This window comes from Orbicella franksi, chromosome 1 (genome assembly GCF_964199315.1).
Source record: "Orbicella franksi chromosome 1, jaOrbFran1.1, whole genome shotgun sequence".
NCBI classification, from domain to species: domain Eukaryota; kingdom Metazoa; phylum Cnidaria; class Anthozoa; order Scleractinia; family Merulinidae; genus Orbicella; species Orbicella franksi.
Genome location: NC_138145.1, coordinates 30,382,440 through 30,398,725, shown reverse-complemented (window position 1 = coordinate 30,398,725; position 16,286 = coordinate 30,382,440). Strand labels below are relative to the sequence as shown.

Genomic DNA, 16,286 nt, shown 5'->3' with positions numbered 1-16,286 from the left:
CTGGTGCCAAGAGCAGGAAGACAGTATGCAAGTCACACCTGCTTGGGTTTGGTTAGAATTGTGAGCATGTTTTCTCTTCCCCAGTACAGAAATGGCTACAGTACATCATGCTCTTTTTGCCAGCTTCAGAGCTGACTAAATGCAATAGCAAAATAAGACACAACAGAGTGCTTTGAAAGTCGTTGAAAAACACTATATAACATGCTCTGTCCACATGCAAATGCTCTGTCTACCTTGAGAACTACACTTAACACAGATGCTGTTTGTCGCTGCTATTGATAGCTATATGTATGTTATCATGTCTTTGTCTGATACATGTAAATTTATAACCTTTGTTAACTCAACTCAGTAGCTATTACAGTGTGATTGTCATTCATTCTACATACCATTACACAAAAAGTTTCTTCCAAACATAGTTCGTGCCAAAATTGCTAAAAGATGGTGTTGTTGGTGGGCACTCTCACAATGTGTAAGCATTTGTTTTGTGACTTGACTTGTTAGTTCTTCCAGCCACTCTAATGTCCCAATCTTGAGCACATCCACGTGCTTGTCTACAGCCACCTTCATGGCCAGCTGACAATGTAATTGATAGAGATAAACAAGTTGTAAAATTTCAGATGGTTTAAGAGAGTGACCAAACAAGTGCAACGTGCTGTGTGCAAGGATGTTGCAATACGCAAGTGAATATATGAAAGATCATATATTTGAACTGCGACTGGCCATGGCCTGTCAGTGGTATGTTATGAATTCATAATGTAACCAGCTGCCAGTTGGCTTGATAGCTCACTTGGCAGAGCACTGCACCAATATCGCAGAGGTCGTGGGACCTTCAAATCCCATTAAGCCTAACTTTTTTCAGGCTTTAATTTCACAGCTGCTTAAGTTGTGTATATAACTGCAATGATCAATCATGTTTTCAAAGTTGCAATATGTTGGTTTGAAATGTTGCATGCATTTGGCTGTGCATCTACATGGCAACATAAGTTTTCAGAAAGAAACACTTCTCTTTCACATACCTTGTTGTAAGATAACTTGAAGGCAATCAAATATTCCTTGCAAGCATCATAATCAGAATGCACCAGAAATGTTTCATGGAAATGAAAAAATTTAACCAGAGGACTGGCCTGTGGGAAGGGATAATATAAGCAAGAGGGTTACTAGCATGGTAAACAATTGTAATTTATGCCATCTTTTTACAACCCTTAGTTCTATAGCATTTCCAGCCACTGGATCAATGCTGCTACTAAGACAGAGCATCTTTAATTCCAGAGTACCCAGAAAAGATTGCCTATTTTCCTCTGAATGGAGAGGGAAACATAAATTAAGCGTTTAAAACTCTGTTATCAATCTTTTTTCTTGAGGCATATTTTTCTATTGAAGTGGAAAACTTGCCATCTTAGAACTACATGTAAGAAAGCAAAATCCAAGCAGAGCTTGCTTGATTTGCTGCTGAAGCCCATAAAAGGTATGTTAGCCATTCAGACCCAAACTCGCTTAAAGGTATATTTTGCACTTTCCATGTGCAATTTAATGCAACAGGTCATCTGACTTTAAGTTGATAAGACTTCAAGTAATGCATAAATACAGTGTTGGGGGTACATTTCAAAATGAACAGACTCACTGGATCAAAAATGTAAAATGCTTTGGCCAGAGTGTGTGCAAGTTTCTCTCTCTTATCAACTATTGCTAAGATGAGTGCTGTGAGGTCCTCCTTCGTCCACTGATGCCACTGAAGCTCTGTTTAAAGATAGAACACAGCTTCCTTGAGTAAAAAAAAAAAAAATGATACATGGGAATTTATCTGACCAACAGTACAGGCTTAAAAGAGTGACTCAAGCTCATGACCTAAAGCCCCATCTAAATGGGAAATGTTTGGTGACAATACTCAATCAAACATTGTGTGGTCACCACACATGGCCAAACAGTATGAAACATGTTTGATCACCATCCAACTGAACAAAATGTTTTACACTGTGTGATCAAATGCTATCGACATTCAAATTTTATAAAAAAAAAAGGTCAAACAGGTGTCCAGGTGTACAAGTGTCCAAACAGGAAAATGTTTGGTCACCAAACAATAATTGATCTTGTTTGAATGGTGGCCAAACATTTCCCATTTCACCAGGGCTTAAGGACCGAGTGCAGTGAATGGCTAAGATGTAGTGGTGTTTTATGTACTACTTTTACAAAGTTCATTCTTCTTGTTTTTTCTCTGCTTTTTCTTGTTCTGGGTTGTTGTGAAAATGCTTTGGTGAGTGTATTCTAAATTAGCCAAACTAAAAGAATTGCTATCATGTGCAAGGCCACTCAGCATTTTCCAGGCCTACTTATGTCAAACTCTGCCGCTGTCAGCTAGTGCTACACACGCCAGTGGAGGTACTGTTCTCTAATGAAAAACTCCAGTGCATTTTTCATTCTCAAGGAGACTTTTGAAAAAAGTGATACTATGTTAGATGACTCTGTAAGTTTAGGAGGCCTTAACACCTAATAGTAAAAGCGTTCTTGGTTCTTCAAGGTCTCCTTGCATCACCAATTTAGTGTAAGCTTTCTTAAAAAAAAAAAATTGTAATTTTCTGTTGTAGGACAAATAAGTTATAATAAATAAATAATAAAAAAAGACTTGAAATAAAAACCTAGCCTAACAGTGAAGAAACCACCTAAATAATGGATTGAATTAGTAGGAGTATTAGCAGTAGAAAGAAATATCCGTAAGATAATATAATGGGTACTGTGCATGATGTGAAGATGATCAATCATACAATAATACTGATTGAAGCTTTAAACAGATTTCTAATGAGTTAGTTTAAAATCTTTAGTTATTAGTTAAATATACCGAGCAACCTGCACCGGTAACTGATGTCTTTGACTGAATAAAGAACATGTTGACAGTTGTGCAAATATGTATTGAAGAAAAAGGAATCATACTTTGTATATCCCAAGACTCTCGTTGATGACTTCCTGTTAATTAATAGAGTGTTAATAAATAATATATTAGTGATTAATAACAAAAAACCCTAATAGTTGGCTTCTCAACAGTCTGAGGTTGGAATTTATAATGAGCTAATTAGATAGATATATAAGAGCTAGTTTCTTTATACTGTGCCTCAAATCCTTTACAATACAGCTGTACAAGGATAATAATTGTTGTACATAGAATGGGGCAGAAGTTGTAAAAGGAAAACTTGTTTACTGCCAATTTTGCTTGGACTGCTTAAGAAGTACAACACCACTCTCTGACTATTTTCCAGTTAACATGATGTGCCTTTATAGTAACAAGTCGATGACCATGAGATACCTTTCATTGATGATTGCCAAAATCTCACAGTGAAAGTAGTGCATTTTTTTAACACAAACGTTAGCTTAGAAACTAAAAGATGTTTGTTTTATACACATAGAAAACAACATCCGACAAAAAGTATAAAATAATTCTGTTCAATACATACAAACTCTCCAAGACAGGATAGCCACTACATGGACATACACCACGTCATGTAAAACCATTTGACCATGAACAATAAAAACTCAAACCTCTTTACCTGAGATAGTTGTTACAGCAGGTTCCACTACAGAGGGGCTCACTGTTGAGCACAGCCAGGCACATAAGCAATCTAGCAGCTTGGCATCCTAAAAGGCAATAATTACCTTAGCTAACACAACACTTCAAGTACACATACCTTTTTCCAGGATATCAATAAGAAGAGTATGGACTGCTGGGGCAAATACAAGTTAAATGCAAGCTTTCAACTTATTCTATGCACAAATTCATGTTTTCCCCTGTTCCAATGAGTATTTCCTCTCCAGTAAAGGTGACTCTGTTTCAATGAATTTAATTATCTTAACTAATGGTTTATTTTCTAGTAAGTACCGATACTCCAGTAAGCACTTTCAATTGAAAGCCCTTTAATAGATATTAATAATAATATTTCAAATATTGATTCTGAGAAATATTGTTAAAAAAGGGATCTTGCCCAGCTGACCCTGACCTTAACTATCTGATTCCTCTAACCCCTATGAATGGAATGGACTGTGCATTTTTCCTTGCCTGAGCATTAACTTAAATCATCAAGAAAACAGCAGGTCTTGCAAGGCCCCATTATGCACCCATGACTTACCTGGAAACAAGCGGCCAGTACTGACAGGAGCGACCTGTGAAGTGTTATTGAATGTGCCAGTAAGTGCCTCCAGGGGACCTCAACTGATTGGCATTTGAACAGAATGTCAAACAGATTGTGATGTACCTCTTCAGCATCAAGAAGCACTTCTGAAAAACAGAGAATCAAGTGAGTAAAAGTATATGAAGTCTTTTCTTATGTGCCAATGGATTTAGTTGTTAATCACACAAACTAATCATGGACAGCACTTAATAAAATAAGGGTGTCCAGACATTAACTGAGAGTTGAAAGACTTCTATCATTAAGTTGGTTCAATTGCTTGCCTGTTTTAGAACATGTGCTTCTTTCTAGTGAATGGTTCCAATATGAAGCCAAATATTACAACTTCATAAGCACTTGAATATGACTAAATTACAAAGAAACACTTAATATGAAACATCATACTTGTCAATGGAAAGCAGTTCATTATGGTCTGGATTACCACGTCTCTGACTTAATAAAGATCAAGTATAGCCAAGCCTTAATATTGCATGACCTACCCAACAAAGACAGATCAGAGATTGATGCCTTAGAGAAAATGGGAAATCAGTACCTGGGCAGTCAACAGTTATTGTTGGCCTATTATCAGTCTCGTGTTCTGTTTTATTGCTATTAGATTCCCTGTCACTGCCATGGTTTGCTCTTTCTTTAGAGCTTTGTTCATCTTCAGCACTACTGCTACATGATGGATGAGGAGCTGGCTCTTCCTTTATACTTTGAGAAGACTGTGCAGTTGTGGTTGCAACAAGACCCATGCGAGAGTAGAACTGGGCACGGACATCCCTAGAAGGTGTTACCGCCTGAAAGGTAGGCCAAACTCATGTACTATCAGTAATATCAAACTTTACAACCTGCACTGTACTAGTCCTGGTAGTTACAAAACATACTCCTCAACATTCAATAGCTCTTATGCTGTGTCCACACTTGGTGCCTGAGCACTGGTGCCTAGGCACTTGCACAAAATAGTGTTGCATTCAGACACTGGGTACTCTAAGTACCCAAGTACCATTTAGTGCCCAATTACTTTGTACCCAGGCACAGGCACTGAGCCCAAATTCTGGTGTGGTTACTTGGAAAAAAGGCATGTTCAAATCAGTGCCCAGCCAGAATCGTACTTGAGCACCATGCCTGGGCGCCACTGTTAACATATCCCTAGATAAACTTACCTTATCACTCAGTGAGAAAGCAAATTTTTATATTAAAGGATTATAGAATGTAATAGACACTTCCCAACAGAGAATTTGTACAACATTTCATACAAATTTGAAATCTAAGGTAAGAGGTAGGGGTGGAAAGAAAAGGAAAGAGGCAGAGTCTCTGATTTTCCTATGAACTAGTCAGACTTGACATACAGTGGCATTCTACCAGTTAGTGGTAAAAACATGACAAACTAAGAAACAAACTTACTTGTTCTCCTGTCCTAACAAGCTTCCTTTTCCGCATTCGCTTCTTGGTGAGTTCATCACTTGATGGATTTTCAACCTTAATCACCTGGACATTGTCAAATGCTAATTGCAAATGTTCCTGGATATAAGCATTTGAGAAGTCATGCTCAATGACATACACCACCTGAAAGTATAGCAACAAAAATATTAGAGAAGTTATAACAAGAACTGGGATGCAGGAGTCATGCAAATGAGCAAAACACGTTTAATTGTAAAAAGGTCCTGAATTTCAGCTGAACATCTCATCCTGAGTAATCTAATTGGTATATAATTCATGGTAGGTTACCATATAGTCTCCCAGCCATATAGTCATCCAGATATCCCATAATAATGCTAACCAATGAAGGCCTGCAAACCCTTGTATACCCTTGTACACCCTTGTAAACCCTTGCAAACCTCTGTATACCTTTGTATACCCTTATAGGTTAGTACTTTATGTAAGACTACGTATAATGTCCCGAGAATATGGCTGTAGCTCTAGTATACCCCTGTAAACCCTTGTATACTCCTGTAAACCTTTGTTAACCCTTGTATACCCCTGTAAACCCTTGTATGCCCCTGTAAACCTTTGTTTACCCTTGTATACCCCTGTAAATCCTTGTGCACCCCTGTATACCCCTGTAAACCCTTATATACCCCTGTAAACCCCTGTAACCCCTTGTATACCCCTGTAACCCCTTGTATACCCCTGTAAACCCTTGTATACCTGTGTAAACCCTTGTGCACCCCTGTATACCCCTGTAACCCCTTGTATACCCCTGTAAACCCTTGTATACCTGTGTAAACCCTTGTGCACCCCTGTATACCCCTGTAACCCCTTGTATACCCCTGTATACCCTTGTATACCTCTGTAAACCCTTGTACACCCCTGTATACCCCTGTATACCCATGTAAACTCTCGTATATCCCTTGTATACCCCTGTAACCCCTTGTATACCCCTGTAAATCCATGTAAACCTTTCTTTACCCTTGTATACCCCTGTAAACCCTTGTATACCCGTGTATACCCATGTAAACTCTTGTATACCCCTTGTATACCCCTGTAAACTCCTGTAATGCCTTGTATACCCCTGTAAATCCATGTAAACCTTTTTTTACCCTTGTGTACCCCTGTAAACCCTTGTACACCCCCATTTACCCTTGTATAAACTTGTAGGATCGGAGGTACCATGTCACCCTGTCCCCGGGTCCCTCCTTTCTCCAAGCACCAGGAGAAGGGTTTCATCTGGGTGGTTCCTGCTTTCCAGGGTTGCCATGGATACCTCCTAGCGGCTTATGGCTTTGGCACCCCGCTAACCTTTAAGGCACCAGTTCCCAAGCTCATCTATTTGCGATGAGTTTAAATGTGGCTAAATATCATTTAGGCAAGGTTAAACTCGAGCTAATGCAGCCAGCTAGTGTGCCCATCCAGCTAATATCATTTAGGCAAGTTAAATATGAGCTTATGCAGCCAGCGGTTTCTGTGTTTGGGAGTACGTGACCTGGGGGGCGGCCTTCAGGGGTTTTGCAGGGGTTTATGGTTCATTGCATAATATTGTTGTAGTGTATTCTGCTGATTGTTGCGGATCAGTTGCACTGCTTTGCTTGCGAATCATTGCGGATTCTTGCACCCTCTCCTCCCTCCCGTTTTGTTCTTGGTCAGGGTAAGTATTCCCCAGGTAAGTAGATTCCACTGAATTTCTTTCAGTGTGACGGTGCCGGTTAGCGGACGCTCATTGGGTGGTTCCTGCTTTCCAGGGTTGCCATGGATACCTCCTAGCGGCTTATGGCTTTGGCACCCCGCTAACCTTTAAGGCACCAGTTCCCAAGCTCATCTATTTGCGATGAGTTTAACCTTGTATAAACTTGTATACCCCTGTAAACCCCTGTATACCCCTGTAACCCCTTGTATACCCCTGTAAACCTCTGTATACCCCTGTAACCCCTTGTATACCCCTGTAACCTCTTGTATACCCCTGTAAACCTTTGTATACCCCTTGTATAACCCATGTAAACTCTTGTATACCCCTGTAAATCCCTTTACACTCCTGTAAACCCCTGTAACCCCTTGTATACCCCTGTAAACCCTTGTATACCTCTGTAAACCCATGTATACCCCTCTAAATCTCTGTATACCTCTGTAAACCCTTGTATACCCCTATAAATCCCTGTATACCCCTATAAACCCTTGTATACCCCTGTAAACCCCTGTATACCCCTGTAAACCTTGTATACCTTTGTATACCCCTGCAAACCCATTTATACCCCTGTAAACAATGTATACCTTTGTATATGCCTGTAAACCCTTGTATACTTTTGTGAAACTCTGTAAACCCCTGTAAACCCTTGTTTACCCCTATAAATCCCTGTATACCCATGCAAACCCTTGTATACCGCTGTAAACCCCTGTATACCCCTTAAAACCCTTCTATACCCCTGTAAACCCCTGTATACCGCTGTAAACCCTTGTATACTCTTGTATACCCTTGTGAACCCTTGTATACCCTTGTAAATCTCTGTATACACCTATAAACCCTTGTATACCCTTGTATACCCCTGTAAACCCTTCTATACCCCTCTAAATCCCTTTATACCCCTGTAAACCATTGTGTACCCTTGTATATCCCTGTAAACCTTTGTGTACCCCTGTGAAACCCTGTATACCCCTGCAAACCCTTGTATACCCCTGTAAACCATTGTGTACCCTTGTATACCCCTGTAAACCTTTGTGTACCCCTGTGAAACCCTGTATACCCCTGCAAACCCTTGTATACCCCTGTGAACCCCTGTAAACCCTTGTATATCCCTGAAAACCCCTGTATTCCTTTGTATACGTTTGTATACCCTTGTATAACAAGAGTATACCAGGGTTTACAGAGGTATACAAGGGTTTACAGGGGTATACAGGGGTGTACAAAGGTTTGCAGGGGTATACCAGGGTATACAAAGGTTTACAGGAGTATAGAAGGGTTTACAGGGGTATACAAGGGTTTGCAAGGGTATACAGGGGTTTACAGGTGTGTACGAGGGTTTACATGGGTATACAGGGGTTTACAGGGGTATACAATGGTTTGCAGGGGTGTACAAGAGTATACAAGAGTTTACAGGGGTATACAGGGATTTACAGGGGTGTACAAGAGTATACAGGAGTTTACAGGGGTATAGAAGGGTAAACAAAGGTTTACATGGGTTTACAGGGGTATGCAAGGGTTTACAGGGGTTTACAGGGGTATACAAGGGTTTACAAGGGTATACAAGGGTTTACAGGAGTATAGAATGGTAAACAAAGGTTTAAAGGGGTATGCAAGGGTTTACAGGGGTGTAGAAGGGTTTACAAGGGTATACAAGGGTTTACTGGGATGTACAAGGGTTTACAGGGGTATACAAGGGTAAACAAAGGTTTACAGGGGGTATACAAAGGGTTTACAGGGGTATACTAGAGCTACAGCCATATTCTCGGGACATTATACGTAGTCTTACATTAATTACTCACCTCCTTGTATACCCCTGTACACCCTTGTAAACCCCTTTATACCATTGTATACCCCAGTACACTCTTATAAACCCCTGTATGCCCTTGCATACCTTTGCATACCCTTGTATACCCCTGTGTACCCCTATACAATCATGTAAACCCCTGTATACCCTTATATAACCATGTAAACCCCTTTATACCCTTGTATACCCCTGTATACCCCTGTAAACCCTTGTAAACCCTTGTAATCCCTTGTACACCTTTGTAAACCCTTCTATACCCTTGTAATCCCTTGTATACCCTTGTAAACCCTTGGAATCCCTTGTAATCCCTTGTATACCTTCGCAAACCCTTGTATACCCTTGAAAACCACTGTAAGCCCTTGTATTCTCCAGTAAACCCTTGTATGCCCTTGTATAGCTATGTAAATCCCTGTAAACCCTTGTATACCCCTCTGTTCGCCTAAAAAATGCAAAAACATTGCGTATGAAACCCAACTAATTTATTTAAGGCAGCGTGGCTGAGTGGTTAGGGCGCCGGACTTGAAATCCAGACAAGGGTATACAAGGGTTAACAGGGGTTTACAAGGGTATACAAGGGATCACAAGGGTTTACAAGGGTATACAGGGGTTTACAAGGGTATACAAGGGTTTACAGGGGTATACAAGGGTATACAAGGGTTTATAGGGGTATACAAGGGTTTACAGGGGTAAACAAGGGTTTAGAGGGGTATACAAGGGATCACAAGGGATCATAAGGGTATACAAGGGTTAACATGGGTTTGTGAGGGTTTACAAGGGTATAAAGGGGTTTACAGAGGTATACAAGGGTTTACAGGGGTATACAAGGGATTACAAGGGTATACAAGGGATTACAAGGGATTGCAAGGGTTTACATAGGTATAGAAGGGATTACAAGGGATCAGAAGGGTTTACAAGGGTATACAAGGGTTTACAAGGGATTACAAGGGTTTACAAGGGTATACAGGGGTTTGCAAGGGTATGCAAGGGTTTGCAAGGGTATTCAAGGGTTTACATGGGTAAATGGACCCACACGGGTGTTATAGGCATTATTATGGGATAGCTGGGAGACTATATGGTAGCCTAGCATGAATTATATGCCCCTTAATTCTGCTAAATGAGGACCATATTGCAGGCAGTTAGGGCTGCCTTAGCATTTCCTGTACATGGTGTGCCCATCTAATCAAAGGTGAGATGTCTTTCCAGCTGAACAAAGAGGACAATGGGTGCTGTAAATGTATGGCTTTGACTGAAGTAGAGATACCTCCTCATTTGTGGCACAAATTTGCCGCTGCCCTTCATGCACAACAGAGGGGTTTTTAAGTCAACCAGCTAAACTAATTTTTTTTTATCTTTATGATTTTATTTATTTTTTACTTATGACGCAACAGCCTCTGGTGTGAATACAAGCCCATTTATTTCATTCCATTGTCCTCAACCATTCATCTGTTTAGTACATTACAACATACATTACCTGCTCCTTTGGAAATTGACATGCTTGTGCATGACAAACAAAAGGGAGCCACTTGTCTGCCCTTGCACAATCCTGTAGGAATGTCACTGGGAATTCCATCTTATGGATGCGACAGAATAAAACTACAAGATTCCAGTGCTGCCCTGCTTCAAATGATGTCCTAAATTAAAAAAAAAAAGGTGAATTACAAATGGCTAATTAATATAGGTAAGTACAAAGTAGAAGAGTATCCTTGAAGGCTGGGTATACCAGTGAAAAAAAATTAAGCAAAGGCTAAAGAGAATGTCATAAAACAATACCAGGGCCTCACCACTTCCTCTCATGAAAAGGAACAAAATAGGCACTGAGGTAAAAGTTTTTTCAAGTTGACTGCATGATGCTTACACTTATTTCTGTGCCATCAGTGTCTTCAAAAATGTTTGTTCCCTCAAGTGAGACAGAAATTAGAACTAACTTACTTGTCCAAACACTCCTTACTGATGAAGTTCCTTGTTGCTCTTTTCAGAGCAATGAGAAGTCTCTCGGGCTTTTGGTTGCTTTTTCCAGCACATGCCAGAAGCTCAGAAGCTATACATAAGATATATAAGATAAATTGTTTTCATTATTATTTTTTCTAATAGATCTATACAGGGCAATAGACTATGATGAATTCAGTATCAAATTCAAATTGCATTGCATTGCATTGCATTGCATTGCATTGCATTGTATTGTATTCTTCCCTATACTGAGCGCAGGTGAAAATGAATTATTATGTTCATGTTTGGTTGATTTGGTTCATTGAATTCCTAATTGGCTGTCATGTTTGACCACATTTCCAAACACTGAGATGAGGTATGAAAACATGATGCCCAACAGGGTATTTTTAGCCTGTTCCAGGTTCTCGGTAGTAGTGGACGAGTGAAAAAAAAAAAAAAAAAAAAGGGGGCAAGAGAAAAAATGATGAGGACAATGCCAGAAGGGAAGGGAGAGAGCCTGTAAGAAAATATTTAATGACCCTCTTCTGACCACCATTGGTTTAATGAGGTGTCGAAAAGTAAAAATGTCAACTTGTCAATGCAATTAGCTGGAAACGTTCTCCTATTGCCTGCATGTTTTCTATTGGGCCTACACGACTCCTGCAGTTTGTGACATTTGTACATTTGCCGTTTTCTTTTCAGTCTCTCAACTTTTCTTTGCTTCACTTGCCTTTATAAAGGGCACTTTATGTTCTGAAATTATTAGGAGGAATTTTAAGTAGAGTTGAGCCGTTAGATTGTGCTATAGCTAATTTTTAGAGGTCATAGGTCTGCCCGCTGTTATCTGCATGTCACTTCGCCAAGTGTGGCACCTCTGTAATTTGCTATGTGCTTAGCTTATGCATTGTTTAGGCTCATTTCTATTGCAAGATAGGCTTTTAAGTCTCCATGTATTTGCTCTCCATGGACAAAATATGACATTTTCTGAGAGCATGCTTGCATTCTATATTGTGACGGGCACGGCTGTTTAATTAGAACTGTTTAGGTCATGGTGCTTTTTGTCACGGATATCATATTTAGCTTTATTTGTCCTTGTGCAGTTTTTCTTCGGAAATGGCATAGCTTTACTTTGAGAAAGCTATATGCTTGCCTAGAGACTTTCTTATGTTTCTTGCCATTTTCTGATCGAGGTTATGTCTCTCGAGCTCGATGTGTAGGATTTTTCGTCCTTTGCTCATTCTGGCACCACGTGATTCAAATGTAGCTGTTTACGCGAAAGTCTGTTGATTGTTTTGCGTGCTGTACATGTCATTGTAAGCTATTGTTTGGCTTCATTCACATTTCTGATTTCATCGCAGTCTTAGCCAGTCGTGGACCCCTGGTGAAGAGCTGAAAAATGAAACGTCTTTCCCACAAGCAAGATTTACAACACAAAAAATTCTTGTTCCTTCTTTATCGCTTGAGTATTGGGGATATCTTGCAGACAGTCGTCCAAGAAAGACCGCACTGACCATCTTTCTGATTGACAATAAATGAGGGAACCAACGGGGTGTTGAAAGTACTCAATACTGTCAAAATCAACCAATCAGAGGGTATAGCAGTTCCTGCTATACCAGAAGAGGGTCGTTAAAGAAAGTCTTACAGGCTCTCTTGCCGTTCCTCGGCTTAGTCCTCCCTTGTTTTTTCTCTCGCTTGTTTTCACTCATCCCAAACTACCAAGAGCCTGGAACAGGCAAGGCATTTTTGACGACCTTAGAGGTGTTTGCAATTCTCTTTTCAATCGCAACTAATTAAAAAATATGAAGAAACAAATGGAGGAATAAAATAAAAAATCTTACATCAGATATCCAAACACTGTCATGGTCATGATCTCCTTTGTTTAAATTTGATGGATTATTAATGCGTTGGAGAAGTAATAATCCTGAAGCGATATTGCTTAAAAAGGTTGACAACACTTTCAGTTTGAAGTGGTTGGTCCTAACAGAAATACAACTTAAATGCCAGAGCAACGCAGTTACCAATAGTATCTTCCATTGTATTGCCTTCCTTGGCATCATCTCCTAGGAGATCTTCCAATCCTGCATGTGCCAACAGTCTATCAGCAGCTTGTATGTCTACTCTAAGAGGGGTGCTGTCCAGCCCAAGCATTTCCATGAATGCCACACATGCAGCACACACTGAAGGATTTGTCAAATGCTGCACAGCAACTCTATATGCCTTCAATGCTGCTTGTTGTATTCTGCAATGATACACAAAATAATTATAATCATAAAAGTATAAACATGTGACACAGCATCAAGATGGAAGATAAACAACAGTTAGATTTAATCTGAATTTTAATCTTTTGACTCACTTAGCTTTGGACATGGTAGCATCTTTCAGCTTCTCGCCAATAAAAGATACGAAAGCAAATGAGGGTCTCCCATGGCGAAGGTAATATGAAAATGTCAACTTCTCAACATGTCCATGTTGGGAAACTAACAGGTCATTAGAAAAATGTGGCATATCAAAAGATGTGTCTGAAAAACAAAAATAATGGAAAGTAAAATCAATACTGTATTCTGGCACATTCATCACAAGTTTAGCGATACAGCTTTGGTCTAGTAGAAGCAAAGCTAAGCAGTATTCTTGCATATATAAATTTCATCAATGAAAAGTCATCCTTTCTACTGAAAACAGGACAGGAGATAGCATCAATCTTCTCAAGGTATCGCAAGAACTTTAATGCACTGAAAGGGTATACTGTCCAAGTGTGACTGGATTGAACTTTCAGATGTGCACACAGAATCAAAGTTTGTTTCTGGTTCTTGTGACAAGAAAGGCTGAACTTTTCAAAAGTTAATAAACTGCATTACCATATTAGAAAAGTACTAATCATTGAAAAAGGATCTTACCTCCCTTGGGAGCAAGGTCATTTGTTGGCTGCCATCCAAATAGTCTAGAAATTTCAAATGGCGAGTTTCCCTTTAAAATTAATAAAGGTAATTGGAGAGTTACAAGTTATGTGAGATGTTAAGGTTTTGCATAATCAAGTCATTTGAAACAGTAGTTATGTATGACACCATGCTGATAGACATATCATAAACTGAGACATGCCAGATTTGCCTCTACATGTTTTATTTGTGATGCAAAGTTGAAGAGCATATTCTTTTAAATGGTATGCAAATGCTTTTGTGAGGACACTTGTTTCCAGTTGTTTTGCTTGGCTATGAAGGGTGAAATATGTACTTTGAGGTATTATTTTTTTAATGTTTTTATTGTTTGTACGTCTTTGCAGCCACTTGGTGTACTTCACAACTGCAAGACATTTGGCTGCATGTAGTTTGCATGTTGAATTTGGAGGCTGTACTGAATCTCTACAGCTCTACAAAAATCAACAATTCCAAGGGTCTCAGGATTTACAGTGATACAATTTATCATTCACTTGGTTAGCAAGATGAACCCTGCATTCAGTTTAAACAATTAACACTCCAATTGCACACCTGTAGAAGTCTGTAAACAGAGACATCCTGACGCTCAATGCCACAAGAACCAGATGTTGTAGGAAACAAAGCTGAGTGCACTTTGGGGAAATTCATGAGAGATTCATGCATAAGTTGGTCTTCCACTTGCCAAACTGGGATTCTGGGCTGTGATTCAGATGAGATGATGGCCTGAGATGATTCAGAAATAATTTACATAAATAAACAGAAAAAGAATTTTAAAATAACATTTAAAATTCTTTATGTATAAATAATAAATAAACTGGAATTGTCATTCAAGGGAGAGGCTCCATATCAAACTGAGCTGGGAATGTGGAGAGTTATGTGGAGATTATATGTGGATGGAGGAAAACTAGAAAGCCCCAAGAAAAACATGTCAGTTTCCCACTGACTTGTATCATTAATTTAGCCAAAAAAGGTGTTTATCTCAAATGCATGCCTTGAAATAAATATGTGAAGGTCTCAAACATCAGTAGCAAGATGTTTGCACTTGTGACAAGGCTAGATGGAATAATATTAATTTTGGCTTGAGGTCATGGTGTCAATATAAATCACAGCAAGCTCTTGAGGTCTATCAACCAGAAAGGAGAGCCATATGTTTTTGATACTCTCCTGCCAGCCCTAAATTAATGAACAGACATTCAGTCACAATGGGTAGTTGATGCATGGGGGTGTGGTGGCTTTTTCTGGACTAACTATCATAAACCCTTGGCTGAAGACATGTAAGTTATGGGACGGTTTTGTATACAACAGTATCGTAAAATGCATTTTTCTACCTGATTAACTGTGGTTGGTCCATACAGAAGACTACTTAAGGCTATTACTGGGTGTCCAGCTTTCAGAATGTTAGTGACTGTTGGAGACTCCATGCTTAACATATACCCAGCCATGGCCAGACTGGCTTGGAAAACAGCATCAGGATCTAAATGGAGAGAATCATAGTTCTCTATAAACTATGACAATTCACTTTTACATGTTAAAATCACTACTGCAACATTAAATACAATTATAGGGAGCTGCTTTGGTTTCTTGGTGTTTCTTTGCCAAAATTTTTAACCAAAACCTACTCCTTTAAATGAACAGCTTTACATTACAACTGCAGCATATGACAAAGAAAATACAAGTAACACTTGATAGGAATATGTGTACCTAATAAAGTATGAAATATCTATGGCAAAACTAAAATGAAAAGAGCATTAATTTTGACAAAAATACAATGTATGTACCTTTGCAGTTACGTCCAAGGAGTCGACACTTAATCAGCATGTCAACCCAATGAGGTCTATTCAAATCCAATCTGAGTTCTTTCACACCCTGTACAGATTCACATAGCCTGATAATGATAAGATCAAAATATTAGTAAGAATAGTCAAAATATTAGTATAGGAAAAATGGTGTCATGAAATGTTTATCTTCTTTTTGCCACCACTTTGGAGTCACTGATACATGAAAGTAATTTCAACATCCTCTGATCACAATTTCCTCTTTTCCACTAAGCCTGATTGTGATGCTCAACAACAGCTTTAATAGTTGCAGGAGAAACTGGCTGTGTCCTTCTAGATTTGACACAAGTGATGCCTCATAACATTCCAAAATGTTTGTTGTGAATAGTTGACTTAATCCTTCATGCTGTCTTCTCCCTACAATCTGCCTCCCTCTAACTACAGTTACATTAATGAAATATGTTTGTACTAACCTGTAGAAGTCCAAGTAGTGGTACAAGAGGTTGACAAGCCTTAGTCTTATACAGTAGTCAATGAAACTCTGATGAAATTGGAAAATTGATACAATACATCCTTCTGTAT

The 16,286-nt window shown here is 39.2% G+C and overlaps 1 protein-coding gene across 3 annotated transcripts in view; it reads right to left on the bottom strand.

Annotated features, from left to right (window-relative positions):
- LOC145502465 (spatacsin-like) overlaps positions 1 to 16,286 on the bottom strand; it is a 54,602-nt gene that overhangs the window by 14,050 nt on the left and 24,266 nt on the right. For 2 of the 3 annotated variants that reach the window (XM_081481794.1, XM_081481797.1), the window contains exons 18-34: positions 16,178 to 16,286; positions 15,708 to 15,814; positions 15,258 to 15,403; positions 14,482 to 14,652; positions 13,894 to 13,963; positions 13,353 to 13,518; positions 13,018 to 13,238; positions 11,003 to 11,111; positions 10,545 to 10,704; positions 5,559 to 5,720; positions 4,705 to 4,951; positions 4,113 to 4,261; positions 3,537 to 3,624; positions 2,926 to 2,958; positions 1,622 to 1,737; positions 1,017 to 1,124; positions 387 to 573 (exon numbers count right to left, since the gene is read on the bottom strand). The exon at positions 16,178 to 16,286 is cut by the window's right edge and continues 143 nt beyond it. In XM_081481794.1, coding sequence (XP_081337920.1) covers positions 387 to 573; positions 1,017 to 1,124; positions 1,622 to 1,737; positions 2,926 to 2,958; positions 3,537 to 3,624; positions 4,113 to 4,261; positions 4,705 to 4,951; positions 5,559 to 5,720; positions 10,545 to 10,704; positions 11,003 to 11,111; positions 13,018 to 13,238; positions 13,353 to 13,518; positions 13,894 to 13,963; positions 14,482 to 14,652; positions 15,258 to 15,403; positions 15,708 to 15,814; positions 16,178 to 16,286 — 2,349 coding nt within the window. The remainder of the gene's footprint in view (positions 1 to 386; positions 574 to 1,016; positions 1,125 to 1,621; positions 1,738 to 2,925; positions 2,959 to 3,536; positions 3,625 to 4,112; positions 4,262 to 4,704; positions 4,952 to 5,558; positions 5,721 to 10,544; positions 10,705 to 11,002; positions 11,112 to 13,017; positions 13,239 to 13,352; positions 13,519 to 13,893; positions 13,964 to 14,481; positions 14,653 to 15,257; positions 15,404 to 15,707; positions 15,815 to 16,177) is intronic. The other variant, XM_081481800.1, reaches the window with a different exon arrangement.